Genomic DNA, 22,513 nt, shown 5'->3' with positions numbered 1-22,513 from the left:
CATTGTCTTGTATTTAGATGAAGATCCTTACTTCATCATTGTTTTGTATTTAGATGAAGATCCTTACTTCACCATTGTTTTGTATTTAGATGAAGATCCTTACTTCATCATTGTTTTGTATTTAGATGAAGATCCTTACTTCATCATTGTTTTGTATTTAGATGAAGATCCTTACTTCACCATTTTATTGTATTTAGATGAAGATCCTTACTTCACCATTGTTTTGTATTTAGATGAAGATCCTTACTTCACCATTGTTTTGTATTTAGATGAAGATCCTTACTTCACCATTGTGTTGTATTTAGATGAAGATCCTTACTTCACCATTGTCTTGTATTTAGATGAAGATCCTTACTTCACCATTGTCTTGTATTTAGATGAAGATCCTTACTTCACCATTGTCTTGTATTTAGATGAAGATCCTTACTTCACCATTGTCTTGTATTTAGATGAAGATCCTTACTTCGCCATTGTCTTGTATTTAGATGAAGATCCTTACTTCGCCATTGTCTTGTATTTAGATGAAGATCCTTACTTCACCATTGTTTTGTATTTAGATGAAGATCCTTACTTCACCATTGTTTTGTATTTAGATGAAGATCCTTACTTCACCATTGTTTTGTATTTAGATGAAGATCCTTACTTCACCATTGTCTTGTATTTAGATGAAGATCCTTACTTCACCATTGTCTTGTATTTAGATGAAGATCCTTACTTCACCATTGTCTTGTATTTAGATGAAGATTCTTACTTCACCATTGTCTTGTATTTAGATGAAGATCCTTACTTCACCATTGTCTTGTATTTAGATGAAGATTCTTACTTCACCATTGTCTTGTATTTAGATGAAGATTCTTACTTCACCATTGTTTTGTATTTAGATGAAGATCCTTACTTCACCATTGTTTTGTATTTAGATGAAGATCCTTACTTCACCATTGTTTTGTATTTAGATGAAGATCCTTACTTCACTATTATCTTGTATTTAGATGAAGATTCTTACTTCACCATTGTTTTGTATTTAGATGAAGATCCTTACTTCACCATTGTCTTGTATTTAGATGAAGATCCTTACTTCACCATTGGTGAATATCACCATCATTGTTTATATCCTCGGATTATCTTGATGTCTGATGGCCTGACGTCAGAGGGAGGTCATGTCAGTGGCATTGATGATATTACAGATGAGGTATGACCATTTTGCAATAGTTATTCCAACGCAATGAAGTTGGGGGGAATACTGCATAAAATCACCCTGTCTGTCTGTCTGTTTGTCTGCATGTAGTCTGCAAATGTTACCTGGAGAACCATTATGCAGATGTGACTTTTTTTTCTTTTTCATTTTGGTTTCTATGGTAACTGGTCACTATAAACAGTTTCTCTGATGAAGGGTCAGTAATTTGACCAATTTTATTCAACATTGGTAATTTGACCAACTGTATTCAACATATGTCAATCATTTTACTGGTAAACTTTTTATTATGACATCAAGAAAACTTGGTTGTATTCAAAATACAACATCAAGAAAACTTGGTTGTATTCAAAATACAGAGTAGATGTCCACTGGCTATTGCACAAGGCCATCTGGTCAAACTGACCGAAAGACAAGGTCACTTGATCAATTGTCAAGGTCAAATTTTGCATCATTATAATTATCAACATTTTATTCTGTATTGATTATGAAGCAAAGTTTGTCGATATAGAATGATAAGTCAATTAAAGGACCAATGGACAGAGTCATCTGGTCAAAGGTCAAAGTGGCTACCTTCTTGGTTTTCTGCTGTCTATTACCGTAAAAGCCGATGTGATTTATGTACTTTTTTTAACTAAAAGTTGCTGTTTTAGTGCAGTGTGTAGATTTATTTCTATAAGCTGTAGACCCAGTAAATTGCCATATTTGCCATGTGGGCAATTTATTAGCATCCTTAATTAATACCTGAGGCAATGGCCCCTACCCAAGATCACCAACACATCTATATGTACAGCTCTCAATCAGAAAACAATAGAGGTCAAATCACTTTGCTTGTGTTGCATGGTCACAGTATGGGTCAGAGCTGGCTGCCAGCAAGTATATAATATTATATGAATGTGTTCGTTCTTTTTAAATGATAAAGATGAAATGTTTCGGTTGATTTTGGTGTCTGATGCACTGGTAAAGACCTTTTTTTTCAGGTGTATTAAAGTGAATTTTAGAGTGCATCAATGAAATGGGTTCTTAGATGATTACTCATTCTTAGATTACACATTCTTAGATTACTCATTCTTAGATTACACATTCTTAGATTACTCATTCTTAGATTACACATTCTTAGATTACTCATTCTTAGATTACACATTCTTAGATTACTCATTCTTAGATTACTCATTCTTAGATTACACATTCTTAGATTACACATTCTTAGATTACTCATTCTTAGATTACTCATTCTTAGATTACTCCTTCTTAGATTACACATTCTTAGATTACACATTCTTAGATTACTCATTCTTAGATTACACATTCTTAGATTACACATTCTTAGATCACACATTCTTAGATTACTCATTCTTAGATTACACATTCTTAGATTACACATTCTTAGATTACTCATTCTTAGATTACACATTCTTAGATTACACATTCTTAGATCACACATTCTTAGATTACTCCTTCTTAGATTACACATTCTTAGATCACACATTCTTAGATTACTCATTCTTAGATTACACATTCTTAGATTACACATTCTTAGATTACTCATTCTTAGATTACACATTCTTAGATTACACATTCTTAGATCACACATTCTTAGATTACTCCTTCTTAGATTACACATTCTTAGATCACACATTCTTAGATTACTCATTCTTAGATTACTCATTCTTAGATTACACATTCTTAGATTACTCATTCTTAGATTACTCATTCTAAGATTACTCATTCTTAGATTACACATTCTTAGATTTCACATTCTTAGATTACTCATTCTTAGATTACACATTCTTAGATTATGCATTTACACATTCTTAGATTACACATTCTTAGATTACACATTCTTAGATTACTCATTCTTAGATTACACATTCTTAGATTACTCATTCTTAGATTACTCATTCTTAGATCACACATTCTTAGATTACTCCTTCTTAGATTACTCCTTAGATTACTCATTCTTAGATTACTCATTCTTAGATTACACATTCTTAGATTACACATTCTTAGATTACTCATTCTTAGATTACTCCTTAGATTACTCATTCTTCGATTACTCATTCTTAGATTACTCATTCTTAGATTACACATTCTTAGATTACTCATTCTTAGATTACTCATTCTTAGATTACACATTCTTAGATTACTCCTTCTTAGATTACACATTCTTAGATCACACATTCTAAGATTACACATTCTTAGATTACACATTCTTAGATTACTCATTCTTAGATTACTCCTTCTTAGATTACTCATTCTTAGATTACACATTCTTAGATTACTCATTCTTAGATTACATATTCTTAGATTACTCATTCTTAGATTACACATTCTTAGATTACACATTCTTAGATTACTCATTCTTAGATTACACATTCTTAGATTACTCATTCTTAGATTACTCATTCTTAGATCACACATTCTTAGATTACTCCTTCTTAGATTACTCATTCTTAGATTACACATTCTTAGATTACACATTCTTAGATTACACATTCTTAGATTACTCATTCTTAGATTACACATTCTTAGATTACGCATTCTTAGATTACACATTCTTAGATTACACATTCTTAGATTACACATTCTTAGATTACTCATTCTTAGATTACACATTCTTAGATTACACATTCTTAGATCACACATTCTTAGATTACTCATTCTTAGATTACCATTCCTTAGATTACACATTCTTAGATTAACTCATATCTTAGATTACTCATTCTTAGATTACACATTCTTAGATTACACATTCTTAGATTACTCATTCTTAGATTACACATTCTTAGATTACCATTCTTAGTTACTCTTCTAGATTACCCTCTAGATTACTCATTCTTAGATTACACATTCTTAGATTACCCATTCTTATATTACCACATCTTAGATTACCATTCTTAGATTACCATCTAGATTACACATTCTTAGATTACACATTCTTAGATGTACTCATTCTTAGATTACACATTCTTAGATCACACATTCTTAGATTACTCATTCTTAGATTACCATCTTAGATTACTCATTATTAGATTACACAATCTTAGATTACTCATTCTTAGATTACTCATTAGATTACACATTCTTAGATTACTCACTCTTAGATTACACATTCTTAGATTACACATTCTTAGATTACTCATTCTTAGATTACACATTCTTAGATTACTCATTCTTAGATTACTCATTCTTAGATTACTCATTCTTAGATTACACATTCTTAGATTACTCATTCTTAGATTACACATTCTTAGATTACACATTCTTATATTACTCCATTCTTAGATTACACATTCTTAGATTACTCATTCTTAGATTACACATTCTTAGATTACACATTCTTAGATTACTCATTCTTAGATTACTCATTCTTAGATTACACATTCTTAGATTACACATTCTTAGATTACTCATTCTTAGATTACACATTCTTAGATTACACATTCTTAGATTACTCATTCTTAGATTACACATTCTTAGATCACACATTCTAAGATTACACATTCTTAGATTACACATTCTTAGATTACTCATTCTTAGATTACTCATTCTTAGATTACACATTCTTAGATTACTCATTCTTAGATTACACATTCTTAGATTACTCATTCTTAGATTACACATTCTTAGATTACTCATTAGATTACTCATTCTTAGATTACACATTCTTAGATTACTCATTCTTAGATTACACATTCTAAGAATGATTACACATTCTTAGATTACTCATTCTTAGATTACTCATTAGATTACTCATTCTTAGATTACTCATTCTTAGATTACACATTCTTAGATTACACATTCTTAGATTACTCATTAGATTACACATTCTTAGATTACTCATTCTTAGATTACTCATTAGATTACTCATTCTTAGATTACTCATTAGATTACACATTCTTAGATTACACATTCTTAGATTACTCATTCTTAGATTACTCATTCTTAGATTACACATTCTTAGATTACACATTCTTAGATTACTCATTCTTAGATTACACATTCTTAGATTACACATTCTTAGATTACACATTCTTAGATTACACATTCTTAGATTACTCCTTCTTAGATTACTCATTCTTAGATTACTCATTAGATTACTCATTCTTAGATTACTCATTAGATTACACATTCTTAGATTACACATTCTTAGATTACTCAATCTTAGATTACACATTCTTAGATTACTCCTTAGATTACTCATTCTTAGATTACACATTCTTAGATTACTCATTCTTAGATTACTCATTCTTAGATTACACATTCTTAGATTACTCATTCTTAGATTACACATTCTTAGATTAGATTACACATTCTTAGATTACTCATTCTTAGATTACACATTCTTAGATTACTCATTCTTAGATTACACATTCTTAGATTACTCATTCTTAGATTACACATTCTTAGATTACACATTCTTAGATTACTCATTCTTAGATTACACATTCTTAGATTATGCATTTACACATTCTTAGATTACTCATTCTTAGATTACACATTCTTAGATTACTCATTCTTAGATTACTCATTCTTAGATTACACATTACTCATTCTTAGATTACACATTCTTAGATTACTCATTCTTAGATTACTCATTCTTAGATTACACATTCTTAGATTACACATTCTAAGAATGATTACACATTCTTAGATTACTCATTCTTAGATTACTCCTTCTTAGATTACACATTCTTAGATTACTCATTCTTAGATTACTCATTCTTAGATTACACATTCTTAGATTACTCATTCTTAGATTACACATTCTTAGATTACTCATTCTTAGATTACACATTCTTAGATTACTCATTCTTAGATTACACATTCTTAGATTACTCATTCTTAGATTACACATTCTTAGATTACTCATTCTTAGATTACACATTCTTAGATTACTCATTCTAAGATTACTCATTCTTAGATTACCCTTTTTTTATGATACATGTATTGGTAGCATGGTTTCTGTGTGTTGATTGGGCAGTATACAATATACACAATAAGACTTGCAGATCTTTGTTAATGTTCTAGTTCAATTTTGACCTTGATCCGCATTGATGTCACAGGTGTGAGATGTTCACTGCAGCTTTGAATAATAAATAATGTTCAATACGGGACCCCTTGTTATAATAAATAGCAAATGGGACCATTAAGCCCCTTGTTTTAGGAATAATATGGGATTATTGAGCCCCCTGTTGTAGAACTAATATGGGACCATTGAGACCCTTGTAGAAATAATATGGGATTATTAAGCCCCTTGTTTTGGGAATAATATGGGATTATTGAGCCCCCTGTTGTAGAACTAATATGAGGTTATTGAAGCCCTTGTAGGAATAATATGGGACTATTGAGCCCCTTGTGGTAGGAATGATATGGGATTATTGAGCCCCTTGTAGGAATAATAGTAGACCATTAAACTCTTTGTTGTAGTAATAATAGTGGACCATTGAACTCTTTGTTGTAGGAATAATAGTGGACCATTGAGCCCTTCCTGTAGTAATAATAGTAGACCATTGAGCCCTTTGTTGTAGGAATGATAGAAGACTATTGAACCCTTTGTTGTAGGAATAATAGTGGACCATTGAACTCTTTGTTGTAGGAATAATAGTGGACCATTGAGCCCTTCCTGTAGTAATAATAGTAGACCATTGAGCCCTTTGTTGTAGCAATAATAGTGGACCATTGAGCCCTTTGAAGTAGGAATAATAGTTGACCATTGAGCCCTTTTGTTGTAGGAATAATAGTGGACCATTGAGCTCTTTGTAGTAGGAATAATAGCGGACCATTGAGCCCTTTTGTTGTAGAAATAATAGTGGACCATTGAGCCCTTTGTAGTAGGAATAATAGCGGACCATTGAGCCCGTTGTTGTAGAAATAATAGTGGACCATTGAGCCCTTTGTTGTAGGAATAATAGTGGACCATTGAGCCCGTTGTTGTAGAAATAATAGTGGACCATTGAGCCCTTTGTTGTAGAAATAATAGTGGACCATTGAGCCCTTTGTTGTAGGAATAATAGTGGACCATTGAGCCCTTTGTTGTAGAAATAATAGTGGACCATTGAGCCCTTTGTTGTAGGAATAATAGTGGACCATTGAGCCCTTTGTTGTAGAAATAATAGTGGACCATTGAGCCCTTTGTAGTAGGAATAATAGTGGACCATTGAGCCCTTTGAAGTAGGAATAATAGTGGACCATTGAGCCCTTTGTAGTAGGAATTATAGCGGACCATTGAGCCCTTTGTTGTAGAAATAATAGCGGACCATTGAGCCCTTTGTTGTAGAAATAATAGTGGACCATTCAGTCCTTTGTAGTAGGAATAATAGTGGACCATTGAGCCCTTTGTTGTAGAAATAATAGTGGACCATTGAGCCCTTTGTTGTAGTAATAATAGCAGACCATTGAGCCCTTTGTTGTAGGAATAATAGCGGACCATTGAGCCCTTTGTAGTAGGAATAATAGTGGACCATTGAGCCCTTTGTAGTAGAAATAATAGTGGACCATTGAGCCCTTTGTTGTAGGAATAATAGTGGACCATTGAGCCCTTTGTTGTAGAAATAATAGTGGACCATTGAGCCCTTTGTAGTAGAAATAATAGTGGACCATTGAGCCCTTTGTTGTAGGAATAATAGTGGACCATTGAGCCCTTTGTTGTAGAAATAATAGTGGACAATTGAGCCCTTTGTTGTAGGAATAATAGTGGACCATTGAGCCCTTTGTTGTAGTAATAATAACGGACCATTGAGCCCTTTGTTGTAGTAATAATAGCAGACCATTGAGCCCTTTGTTGTAGGAATAATAGTGGACCATTGAGCCCGTTGTTGTAGAAATAGTAGTGGACCATTGAGCCCTTTGTTGTAGTAATAATAACGGACCATTGAGCCCTTTGTTGTAGTAATAATAGCAGACCATTGAGCCCTTTGTTGTAGTAATAATAGCAGACCATTGAGCCCTTTGTTGTAGGAATGATAGAAGACTATTGAGCCCTTTGTTGTAGGAATAATAGTGGACCATTGAACTCTTTGTTGTAGGAATAATAGTGGACCATTGAGCCCTTTGTTGTAGCAATAATAGTGGACCATTGAGCCCTTTTGTTGTAGGAATAATAGTGGACCATTGAGCTCTTTGTAGTAGGAATAATAGCGGACCATTGAGCCCTTTTGTTGTAGAAATAATAGTGGACCATTGAGCCCTTTGTTGTAGGAATAATAGCGGACCATTGAGCCCTTTGTTGTAGGAATAATAGTGGACCATTGAGCCCGTTGTTGTAGAAATAGTAGTGGACCATTGAGCCCTTTGTTGTAGAAATAATAGTGGACCATTGAGCCCTTTGTTGTAGAAATAATAGTGGACCATTGAGCCCTTTGTTGTAGAACCAATAGTAGACCATTGAGCCCTTTGTTGTAGAAATAATAGTGGACCATTGAGCCCTTTGTTGTAGAAATAATAGTGGACCATTGAGCCCTTTGTTGTAGGAATAATAGTGGACCATTGAGCCCTTTGTTGTAGAAATAATAGTGGACCATTGAGCCCTTTGTAGTAGGAATAATAGTGGACCATTGAGCCCTTTGAAGTAGGAATAATAGTGGACCATTGAGCCCTTTGTTGTAGGAATAATAGCGGACCATTGAGCCCTTTGTTGTAGAAATAATAGTGGACCATTCAGTCCTTTGTAGTAGGAATAATAGTGGACCATTGAGCCCTTTGTTGTAGAAATAATAGCGGACCATTGAGCCCTTTGTAGTAGGAATAATAGCGGACCATTGAGCCATTTGTTGTAGGAATAATAGCGGACCATTGAGCCCTTTGTTGTAGAGATAATAGTGGACCATTGAGCCCTTTGTTGTAGAAATAATAGTGGACCATTGAGCCCTTTGTTGTAGAAATAATAGTGGACCATTTAGCCCTTTGTAGTAGGAATATTAGCGGACCATTGAGCCCTTTGTAGTAGGAATAATTATCTGTTCTGTAATCATGTTTGTCCAGGTTTACAAGGCAGTGTGTACATATCTGCCCAGGCTGCTGAAGGCATCCAACAATATCTGTAGGATCAGCTGTGTACAGTTTGAAAACAACGTGAGAACAAGCAAAACCAATGTAAAGCTGGAGGTAACGTACCTTTGTGTGTCTGACAATTGATTGAATTTTTTTTCTTCAATAGTATTGTGATAAACATAGGTATCACTCTGTCAGCATCGGTGTCTGTGGATGCAGCAGAGTTCCTTGGGCTGGTCACACTCAAAATTTATGCAGATCTTACTTATCACATGTGCTTGCTTGGGATTGTTTTTCAGGTCCGAAGATCAAAGGTCCAAAGTCACTGTTACTATAAATAGAAATTTTTTGCAGGCGGCATATATCCCTTTCTGTGCAATTCTTGATTTCTGGTAGTTCTGTGACATTGAAAAATATTCTGCCCATGTTGTAATGAGATTAAAGATATTGCCCTTACATTCTGTATACACAATTACACATTTCTTATCACTAAAGGGAAATAACCACTAGCCTCGACTAGTAATGTGGCCTATACACTCCACTAGGATAAAGGGAAATAACCACCAGTCTCGGCTAGTAATGTGACCTATACACTCCACTAGACAAAGGGAAATAACCACCAGTCTCGGCTAGTAATGTGGCCTATACACTCCACTAGACAAAGGGAAATAACCACCAGCCTCGGCTAGTAATGTGGCCTATACACTCCACTAGACAAAGGGAAATAACCACCAGTCTCGGCTAGTAATGTGGCCTATACACTCCACTAGGATAAAGGGAAATAACCACCAGTCTCAGCAAGTAATGCGACCTATACACTCCACTAGACAAAGGGAAATAACCACCAGTCTCGGCTAGTAATGTGGCCTATACACTCCACTAGACAAAGGGAAATAACCACCAGTCTCGGCTAGTAATGTGGCCTATACACTCCACTAGATAAAGGGTAATAAGTTCTAATAACCACCAGTCTCGGCTAGTAATGTGACCTATACACTCCACTAGATAAAGGGAAATAACCACCAGTCTCGACTAGTAATGTGACCTATACACTCCACTAGGTCAAAGGGAAATAACCACCAGTCTCGGCTAGTAATGTGACCTATACACTCCACTAGACAAAGGGAAATAACCACCAGCCTCGGCTAGTAATGTGGCCTATACACTCCACTAGACAAAGGGAAATAACCACCAGTCTCGGCTAGTAATGTGGCCTATACACTCCACTAGACAAAGGGAAATAACCACCAGTCTCGACTAGTAATGTGGCCTATACACTCCACTAGATAAAGGGAAATAACCACCAGTCTCAGCAAGTAATGTGACCTATACACTCCACTAGACAAAGGGAAATAACCACCAGTCTCAGCTAGTAATGTGGCCTATACACTCCACTAGACAAAGGGAAATAACCACCAGTCTCGGCTAGTAATGTGGCCTATACACTCCACTAGATAAAGGGAAATAACCACCAGTCTCGGCTAGTAATGTGACCTATACACTCCACTAGATAAAGGGAAATAACCACCAGTCTCGACTAGTAATGTGACCTATACACTCCACTAGGTCAAAGGGAAATAACCACCAGTCTCGGCTAGTAATGTGACCTATATACTCCACTAGGTCAAAAGGAAATAACCACCAGTCTCGGCTAGTAATGTGACCTATACACTCCACTAGACAAAGGGAAATAACCACCAGTCTCGGCTAGTAATGTGACCTATACACTCCACTAGGTCAAAGGGAAATAACCACCAGTCTCAGCTAGTAATGTGACCTATACACTCAACTAGGTCAAAGGGAAATAACCACCAGTCTCGGCTAGTAATGTGACCTATACACTCCACTAGGTCAAAGGGAAATAACCACCAGTCTCGGCTAGTAATGTGACCTATACACTCCACTAGGTCAAAGGGAAATAACCACCAGTCTCGGCTAGTAATGTGACCTATACACTCCACTAGGATAAAGGGCATTGACTAGTAATGTACGTGGCCTATACATCTCACTTTTAAACTATATACTCATTTCTCTAAAAAGTCTTTGCCATTTAAAACAACCACAAAACCCAGGTTCTGCATAGAACCAATGGTGGACAGTTTCAGAGTCAGGGGTCAAAAGTGAAGGTTACTTTGGATTATCTTGCATAATCATCAAAGATATATATCCTAGTTGTATTTCTATATTGATTGGTCATATAGTTATACCATCTCATACTGTTTATCCTTGTTTGCCTTGGAACAGCCGTCACAATTTTCAGTATAAGATCAAGGCGGTCGTGTATATATATATATATATATATATATATATATATTGAAACTGTGGCTATATATACATTAAGTCACGTTGGTTGGTGATATTCTAAATATTGCCCTCTTTTTCAAGTTGTTGAAGTCATGTGTTTTGGGTAAATGTCAACCATAATCTGTTACTAAATTCTATCATATTGTTTGTTCCGCAGAAAAAATGTAGGTCCATGATCAACAAACTTTCCCAGGAAACTGGAGGTGATACAGTTGATCCAACTCAGATTCAATGGCTAAGTCACTACTCCAGACTACAGGTAAGTCAATATTACACTGAGGAGTCAATACTCCAGACTACAGGTAAGTCAATATTACACTGAGGAGTCAATACCACAGACAGGTAAGTCAATATTACACTGAGGAGTCAATACCACAGACAGGTAAGTCAATATTACACTGAGGAGTCAATACCACAGACAGGTAAGTCAATATTACACTGAGGAGTCATTACTCTAGACTACAGGTAAGTCAATATTACACTGAGGAGTCACTACCACAGACAGGTAAGTCAATATTACACTGAGGAGTCACTACTCCAGACTACAGGTAAGTCAATATTACACTGAGGAGTCACTACCACAGACAGGTAAGTCAATATTACACTGAGGAGTCAATACCACAGACAGGTAAGTCAATATTACACTGAGGAGTCACTACTCCAGACTACAGGTAAGTCAATATTACACTGAGGAGTCACTACTCCAGACTACAGGTAAGTCAATATTACACTGAGGAGTCAATACCACAGACAGGTAAGTCAATATTACACTGAGGAGTCACTACTCCAGACTACAGGTAAGTCAATATTACACTGAGGAGTCACTACTCCAGACTACAGGTAAGTCAATATTACACTGAGGAGTCAATACCACAGACTACAGGTAAGTCAATATTACACTGAGGAGTCAATACCACAGACAGGTAAGTCAATATTACACTGAGGAGTCACTACTCCAGACTACAGGTAAGTCAATATTACACTGAGGAGTCAATACCACAGACTACAGGTAAGTCAATATTACACTGAGGAGTCAATACCACAGACAGGTAAGTCAATATTACACTGAGGAGTCAATACCACAGACAGGTAAGTCAATATTACACTGAGGAGTCAATACCACAGACAGGTAAGTCAATATTACACTGAGGAGTCAATACCACAGACAGGTAAGTCAATATTACACTGAGGAGTCAATACCACAGACAGGTAAGTCAATATTACACTGAGGAGTCAATACCACAGACAGGTAAGTCAATATTACACTGAGGAGTCACTACTCCAGACTACAGGTAAGTCAATATTACACTGAGGAGTCAATACCACAGACAGGTAAGTCAATATTACACTGAGGAGTCACTACTCCAGACTACAGGTAAGTCAATATTACACTGAGGAGTCACTACTCCAGACTACAGGTAAGTCAATATTACACTGAGGAGTCAATACCACAGACAGGTAAGTCAATATTACACTGAGGAGTCACTACCACAGACAGGTAAGTCAATATTACACTGAGGAGTCAATACCACAGACAGGTAAGTCAATATTACACTGAGGAGTCACTACTCCAGACTACAGGTAAGTCAATATTACACTGAGGAGTCACTACTCCAGACTACAGGTAAGTCAATATTACACTGAGGAGTCACTACTCTAGACTACAGGTAAGTCAATATTACACTGAGGAGTCAATACCACAGACAGGTAAGTCAATATTACACTGAGGAGTCAATACCACAGACAGGTAAGTCAATATTACACTGAGGAGTCAATACCACAGACAGGTAAGTCAATATTACACTGAGGAGTCAATACCACAGACAGGTAAGTCAATATTACACTGAGGAGTCAATACCACAGACAGGTAAGTCAATATTACACTGAGGAGTCAATACCACAGACAGGTAAGTCAATATTACACTGAGGAGTCACTACTCCAGACTACAGGTAAGTCAATATTACACTGAGGAGTCAATACCACAGACAGGTAAGTCAATATTACACTGAGGAGTCACTACCACAGACAGGTAAGTCAATATTACACTGAGGAGTCAATACCACAGACAGGTAAGTCAATATTACACTGAGGAGTCAATACCACAGACAGGTAAGTCAATATTACACTGAGGAGTCAATACCACAGACAGGTAAGTCAATATTACACTGAGGAGTCAATACCACAGACAGGTAAGTCAATATTACACTGAGGAGTCACTACTCCAGACTACAGGTAAGTCAATATTACACTGAGGAGTCAATACCACAGACAGGTAAGTCAATATTACACTGAGGAGTCAATACCACAGACAGGTAAGTCAATATTACACTGAGGAGTCACTACTCCAGACTACAGGTAAGTCAATATTACACTGAGGAGTCAATACCACAGACAGGTAAGTCAATATTACACTGAGGAGTCACTACTCCAGACTACAGGTAAGTCAATATTACACTGAGGAGTCAATACCACAGACAGGTAAGTCAATATTACACTGAGGAGTCACTACCACAGACAGGTAAGTCAATATTACACTGAGGAGTCAATACCACAGACAGGTAAGTCAATATTACACTGAGGAGTCAATACCACAGACAGGTAAGTCAATATTACACTGAGGAGTCACTACTCCAGACTACAGGTAAGTCAATATTACACTGAGGAGTCACTACTCCAGACTACAGGTAAGTCAATATTACACTGAGGAGTCAATCCCACAGACAGGTAAGTCAATATTACACTGAGGAGTCAATACCACAGACAGGTAAGTCAATATTACACTGAGGAGTCAATCCCACAGACAGGTAAGTCAATATTACACTGAGGAGTCACTACCACAGACAGGTAAGTCAATATTACACTGAGGAGTCAATACCACAGACAGGTAAGTCAATATTACACTGAGGAGTCACTACTCCAGACTACAGGTAAGTCAATATTACACTGAGGAGTCACTACTCCAGACTACAGGTAAGTCAATATTACACTGAGGAGTCAATACCACAGACAGGTAAGTCAATATTACACTGAGGAGTCACTACCACAGACAGGTAAGTCAATATTACACTGAGGAGTCAATACCACAGACAGGTAAGTCAATATTACACTGAGGAGTCAATACCACAGACAGGTAAGTCAATATTACACTGAGGAGTCAATACCACAGACAGGTAAGTCAATATTACACTGAGGAGTCAATACCACAGACAGGTAAGTCAATATTACACTGAGGAGTCACTACTCCAGACTACAGGTAAGTCAATATTACACTGAGGAGTCAATACCACAGACAGGTAAGTCAATATTACACTGAGGAGTCAATACCACAGACAGGTAAGTCAATATTACACTGAGGAGTCACTACTCCAGACTACAGGTAAGTCAATATTACACTGAGGAGTCAATACCACAGACAGGTAAGTCAATATTACACTGAGGAGTCACTACTCCAGACTACAGGTAAGTCAATATTACACTGAGGAGTCAATACCACAGACAGGTAAGTCAATATTACACTGAGGAGTCACTACCACAGACAGGTAAGTCAATATTACACTGAGGAGTCAATACCACAGACAGGTAAGTCAATATTACACTGAGGAGTCAATACCACAGACAGGTAAGTCAATATTACACTGAGGAGTCACTACTCCAGACTACAGGTAAGTCAATATTACACTGAGGAGTCACTACTCCAGACTACAGGTAAGTCAATATTACACTGAGGAGTCAATCCCACAGACAGGTAAGTCAATATTACACTGAGGAGTCAATACCACAGACAGGTAAGTCAATATTACACTGAGGAGTCAATCCCACAGACAGGTAAGTCAATATTACACTGAGGAGTCACTACCACAGACAGGTAAGTCAATATTACACTGAGGAGTCAATACCACAGACAGGTAAGTCAATATTACACTGAGGAGTCACTACTCCAGACTACAGGTAAGTCAATATTACACTGAGGAGTCACTACTCCAGACTACAGGTAAGTCAATATTACACTGAGGAGTCACTACCACAGACAGGTAAGTCAATATTACACTGAGGAGTCACTACTCTAGACTACAGGTAAGTCAATATTACACTGAGGAGTCACTACTCCAGACTACAGGTAAGTCAATATTACACTGAGGAGTCACTACTCCAGACTACAGGTAAGTCAATATTACACTGAGGAGTCAATACCACAGACAGGTAAGTCAATATTACACTGAGGAGTAACTACTCCAGACTACAGGTAAGTCAATATTACACTGAGGAGTCACTACTCCAGACTACAGGTAAGTCAATATTACACTGAGGAGTCACTACTCCAGACTACAGGTAAGTAAATATTACACTGAGGAGTCACTACCACAGACAGGTAAGTCAATATTACACTAAGGAGTCAATACCACAGACAGGTAAGTCAATATTACACTGAGGAGTCAATACCACAGACAGGTAAGTCAATATTACACTGAGGAGTCACTACTCTAGACTACAGGTAAGTCAATATTACACTGAGGAGTCACTACTCCAGACTACAGGTAAGTCAATATTACACTGAGGAGTCACTACTCCAGACTACAGGTAAGTCAATATTACACTGAGGAGTCAATACCACAGACAGGTAAGTCAATATTACACTGAGGAGTAACTACTCCAGACTACAGGTAAGTCAATATTACACTGAGGAGTCACTACTCCAGACTACAGGTAAGTCAATATTACACTGAGGAGTCACTACTCCAGACTACAGGTAAGTAATTATTACACTGAGGAGTCAATCCCACAGACAGGTAAGTCAATATTACACTGAGGAGTCAATACCACAGACAGGTGAGTCAATATTACACTGAGGAGTCACTACTCCAGACTACAGGTAAGTCAATATTACACTGAGGAGTCACTACTCCAGACTACAGATAAGTCAATATTACACTGAGGAGTCACTACTCCAGACTACAGGTAAGTCAATATTACACTGAGGAGTCACTACTCCAGACTACAGGTAAGTAAATATTACACTGAGGAGTCACTACCACAGACAGGTAAGTCAATATTACACTAAGGAGTCAATACCACAGACAGGTAAGTCAATATTACACTGAGGAGTCAATACCACAGACAGGTAAGTCAATATTACACTGAGGAGTCACTACTCCAGACTACAGGTAAGTCAATATTACACTGAGGAGTCAATACCACAGACAGGTAAGTCAATATTACACTGAGGAGTAACTACTCCAGACTACAGGTAAGTCAATATTACACTGAGGAGTCACTACTCCAGACTACAGGTAAGTCAATATTACACTGAGGAGTCACTACTCCAGACTACAGGTAAGTAAATATTACACTGAGGAGTCAATCCCACAGACAGGTAAGTCAATATTACACTGAGGAGTCAATACCACAGACAGGTGAGTCAATATTACACTGAGGAGTCACTACTCCAGACTACAGGTAAGTCAATATTACACTGAGGAGTCACTACTCCAGACTACAGATAAGTCAATATTACACTGAGGAGTCACTACTCCAGACTACAGGTAAGTCAATATTACACTAAGGAGTCAATGCCACAGACAGGTAAGTCAATATTACACTGAGGAGTCAATACCACAGACAGGTAAGTCAATATTACACTGAGGAGTCACTACTCCAGACTACAGGTAAGTCAATATTACACTGAGGAGTCACTACTCCAGACTACAGGTAAGTCAATATTACACTGAGAAGTCACTACTCTAGACTACAGGTAAGTAAATATTACACTGAGGAGTCAATACCACAGACAGGTAAGTAAATATTACACTGAGGAGTCATTACTCCAGACTACAGGTGAGTCAATATTACACTGAGGAGTCACTACTCTAGACTACAGGTAAGTCAATATTACACTGAGGAGTCATTACTCCAGACTACAGGTAAATCAATATTACACTGAGGAGTCACTACTCCAGATTACAGGTAAGTCAATATTACACTGAGGAGTCACTACTCCAGACTACAGGTAAGTCAATATTACACTGAGGAGTCACTACTACAGACAGGTTAATCAATAATACACTGACGAGTCACTACTACATACAGGTTAGTCAATAAAACACTGACGAGTCACTACTACAGACAGGTTAATCAATAATACACTGACGAGTCACTACCACAGACAGGTTAGTCAATAAAACACTGACGTGTCAATACCACAGACAGGTTAGTCAATATTACACTGATGTGTCACTACTACAGACAGGTTAATCAATAAAACACTGACGAGTCACTACTACAGACAGGTTAGTCAATAAAACACTGACGAGTCACTACCACAGAGAGGTTAGTCAATAAAACACTGACAAGTCACTACTACAGACAGGTTAGTCAATATTACACTGACGAGTCACTACTACAGACAGGTTAATCAATAAAACACTGACGAGTCACTACCACAGACAGGCTCATCAATAAAACACTGACGAGTCACTACTCTAGACTACAGGTAAGTCAATATTACACTGATGTGTCACTACTACAGACAGGTTAATCAATAAAACACTGACGAGTCACTACAACAGACAGGTTAATCAATAATACACTGACGAGTCACTACTACATACAGGTTAGTCAATAAAACACTGACAAGTCACTACTACAGACAGGTTAATCAATATTACACTGACGAGTCACTACCACAGACAGGTTAATCAATAATACACTGACGTGTCACTACTACAGACAGGTTAATCAATAAAACACTGACGAGTCACTACTACAGACAGGTTAGTCAATAAACACTGACGAGTCACTACCACAGAGAGGTTAGTCAATAAAACACTGACAAGTCACTACCACAGACAGGTAAGTCAATATTACACTGACGAGTCACTACTACAGACAGGTTAATCAATAAAACACTGACGAGTCACTACCACAGACAGGTTAATCAATAAAACACTGACAAGTCACTACTACAGACAGGTTAATCAATAAAACACTGACGTGTCAATACCACAGACAGGTTAATCAATAAAACACTGAAGAGTCACTACTACAGACAGGTTAATCAATAAAACACTGACGAGTCACTACTACAGACAGGTTAGTCAATAAAACACTGACAAGTCACTACTACAGACAGGTCAGTCAATATTACACTGACGAGTCACTACTACAGACAGGTTAGTCAATAATACACTGACGAGTCACTACTACAGACAGGTTAATCAATAAAACACTGATGAGTCACTACTACAGACAGGTTAGTCAATATTACACTTACGAGTCACTACTACAGACAGGTTAGTCAATAAAACACTGACGAGTCACTACTACAGACAGGTTAGTCAATAAAACACTGACGAGTCACTACTACAGACAGGTTAATCAATATTACACTGACGAGTCACTACTACAGACAGGTTAGTCAATATTACACTGACGAGTCACTACTACAGACAGGTTAGTCAATAATACACTGACGAGTCACTACTACAGACAGGTTAGTCAATAAAACACTGACGAGTCACTACCACAGACAGGTTAGTCAATAAAACACTGACGAGTCACTACTACAGACAGGTTAGTCAATATTACACTGACGAGTCACTACTACAGACAGGTTAGTCAATAAAACACTGACGAGTCACTACTACAGACAGGTTAATCAATATTACACTGACGAGTCACTACCACAGACAGGTTAATCAATAAAACACTGACGAGTCACTACCACAGACAGGTTAGTCAATAAAACACTGACGAGTCACTACTACAGACAGGTTAATCAATAAAACACTGACGAGTCACTACTACAGACAGGTTAATCAATAATACACTGACGAGTCACTACTACAGACAGGTTAGTCAATAAAACACTGACAAGTCACTACTACAGACAGGTTAATCAATATTACACTGACGAGTCACTACCACAGACAGGTTAATCAATAATACACTGACGTGTTACTACTACAGACAGGTTAATCAATATTACACTGACGAGTCACTACTACAGACAGGTTAGTCAATAAACACTGACGAGTCACTACCACAGACAGGTTAGTCAATAAAACACTGACGAGTCACTACTACAGACAGGTTAATCAATAAAACACTGACGAGTCACTACTACAGACAGGTTAATCAATAATACACTGACGAGTCACTACTACAGACAGGTTAGTCAATAAAACACTGACAAGTCACTACTACAGACAGGTTAATCAATATTACACTGACGAGTCACTACCACAGACAGGTTAATCAATAATACACTGACGTGTCACTACTACAGACAGGTTAATCAATAAAACACTGACGAGTCACTACTACAGACAGGTTAGTCAATAAACACTGACGAGTCACTACCACAGAGAGGTTAGTCAATAAAACACTGACAAGTCACTACCACAGACAGGTAAGTCAATATTACACTGACGAGTCACTACTACAGACAGGTTAATCAATAAAACACTGACGAGTCACTACCACAGACAGGTTAATCAATAAAACACTGACGAGTCACTACTACAGACAGGTTAGTCAATAATACACTGACGAGTCACTACTACAGACAGGTTAGTCAATATTACACTGATGAGTCACTACTACATACAGGTTAGTCAATAAAACACTGACGAGTCACTACTACAGACAGGTTAATCAATAAAACACTGACGTGTCACTACCACAGACAGGTTAGTCAATAAAACACTGACGAGTCACTACCACAGACAGGTTAATCAATAAAACACTGACGAGTCACTAATACAGACAGGTTAGTCAATAAAACACTGACGTGTCACTACCACAGACAGGTTAATCAATAAAACACTGACAAGTCACTACTACAGACAGGTCAGTCAATATTACACTGACGAGTCACTACTACAGACAGGTTAGTCAATAATACACTGACGAGTCACTACTACAGACAGGTTAATCAATAAAACACTGATGAGTCACTACTACAGACAGGTTAGTCAATATTACACTTACGAGTCACTACTACAGACAGGTTAGTCAATAAAACACTGACGAGTCACTACTACAGACAGGTTAGTCAATAAAACACTGACGAGTCACTACTACAGACAGGTTAATCAATATTACACTGACGAGTCACTACTACAGACAGGTTAGTCAATATTACACTGACGAGTCACTACTACAGACAGGTTAGTCAATAATACACTGACGAGTCACTACTACAGACAGGTTAGTCAATAAAACACTGACGAGTCACTACCACAGACAGGTTAGTCAATAAAACACTGACGAGTCACTACTACAGACAGGTTAGTCAATATTACACTGACGAGTCACTACTACAGACAGGTTAGTCAATAAAACACTGACGAGTCACTACTACAGACAGGTTAATCAATATTACACTGACGAGTCACTACCACAGACAGGTTAATCAATAAAACACTGACGAGTCACTACCACAGACAGGTTAGTCAATAAAACACTGACGAGTCACTACTACAGACAGGTTAATCAATAAAACACTGACGAGTCACTACTACAGACAGGTTAATCAATAATACACTGACGAGTCACTACTACAGACAGGTTAGTCAATAAAACACTGACAAGTCACTACTACAGACAGGTTAATCAATATTACACTGACGAGTCACTACCACAGACAGGTTAATCAATAATACACTGACGTGTCACTACTACAGACAGGTTAATCAATATTACACTGACGAGTCACTACTACAGACAGGTTAGTCAATAAACACTGACGAGTCACTACCACAGACAGGTTAGTCAATAAAACACTGACGAGTCACTACTACAGACAGGTTAATCAATAAAACACTGACGAGTCACTACTACAGACAGGTTAATCAATAATACACTGACGAGTCACTACTACAGACAGGTTAGTCAATAAAACACTGACAAGTCACTACTACAGACAGGTTAATCAATATTACACTGACGAGTCACTACCACAGACAGGTTAATCAATAATACACTGACGTGTCACTACTACAGACAGGTTAATCAATAAAACACTGACGAGTCACTACTACAGACAGGTTAGTCAATAAACACTGACGAGTCACTACCACAGAGAGGTTAGTCAATAAAACACTGACAAGTCACTACCACAGACAGGTAAGTCAATATTACACTGACGAGTCACTACTACAGACAGGTTAATCAATAAAACACTGACGAGTCACTACCACAGACAGGTTAATCAATAAAACACTGACGAGTCACTACTACAGACAGGTTAGTCAATAATACACTGACGAGTCACTACTACAGACAGGTTAATCAATAAAACACTGATGAGTCACTACTACAGACAGGTTAGTCAATATTACACTGACGAGTCACTACTACAGACAGGTTAATCAATAAAACACTGACGTGTCACTACCACAGACAGGTTAGTCAATAAAACACTGACGAGTCACTACCACAGACAGGTTAATCAATAAAACACTGACGAGTCACTAATACAGACAGGTTAGTCAATAAAACACTGACGTGTCACTACCACAGACAGGTTAATCAATAAAACACTGACGAGTCACTACTACAGCCAGGTTAGTCAATATTACACTGACGTGTCACTACCACAGACAGGTAAGTCAATATTACACTGACGAGTCACTACTACAGACAGGTTAATCAATAAAACACTGACGAGTCACTACCACAGACAGGTTAATCAATAAAACACTGACGAGTCACTACTACAGACAGGTTAGTCAATAATACACTGACGAATCACTACTACAGACAGGTTAGTCAATATTACACTGATGAGTCACTACTACAGACAGGTTAGTCAATAAAACACTGACGAGTCACTACTACAGACAGGTTAATCAATAAAACACTGACGTGTCACTACCACAGACAGGTTAATCAATAAAATACTGACGAGTCACTACCACAGACAGGTTAATCAATAAAACACTGACGAGTCACTAATACAGACAGGTTAGTCAATAAAACACTGACGTGTCACTACCACAGACAGGTTAATCAATAAAACACTGACG

At 37.2% G+C, this 22,513-nt stretch overlaps 1 protein-coding gene across 1 annotated transcript in view; it reads left to right on the top strand.

Annotated features, from left to right (window-relative positions):
• The window catches only part of LOC117333999, an 87,413-nt gene that overhangs the window by 33,423 nt on the left and 31,477 nt on the right, over window positions 1–22,513 (top strand). The window contains exons 13-15 of the mRNA XM_033893419.1: window positions 1,062–1,189; window positions 9,176–9,298; window positions 11,646–11,747. Coding sequence (XP_033749310.1) covers window positions 1,062–1,189; window positions 9,176–9,298; window positions 11,646–11,747 — 353 coding nt within the window. The remainder of the gene's footprint in view (window positions 1–1,061; window positions 1,190–9,175; window positions 9,299–11,645; window positions 11,748–22,513) is intronic.

This window comes from Pecten maximus, chromosome 9 (genome assembly GCF_902652985.1).
Source record: "Pecten maximus chromosome 9, xPecMax1.1, whole genome shotgun sequence".
NCBI classification, from domain to species: Eukaryota; Metazoa; Mollusca; class Bivalvia; order Pectinida; family Pectinidae; genus Pecten; species Pecten maximus.
The sequence above is the reverse complement of the archived record's forward strand: the minus strand, read 5'-3'. Positions and strand labels throughout refer to the sequence as shown.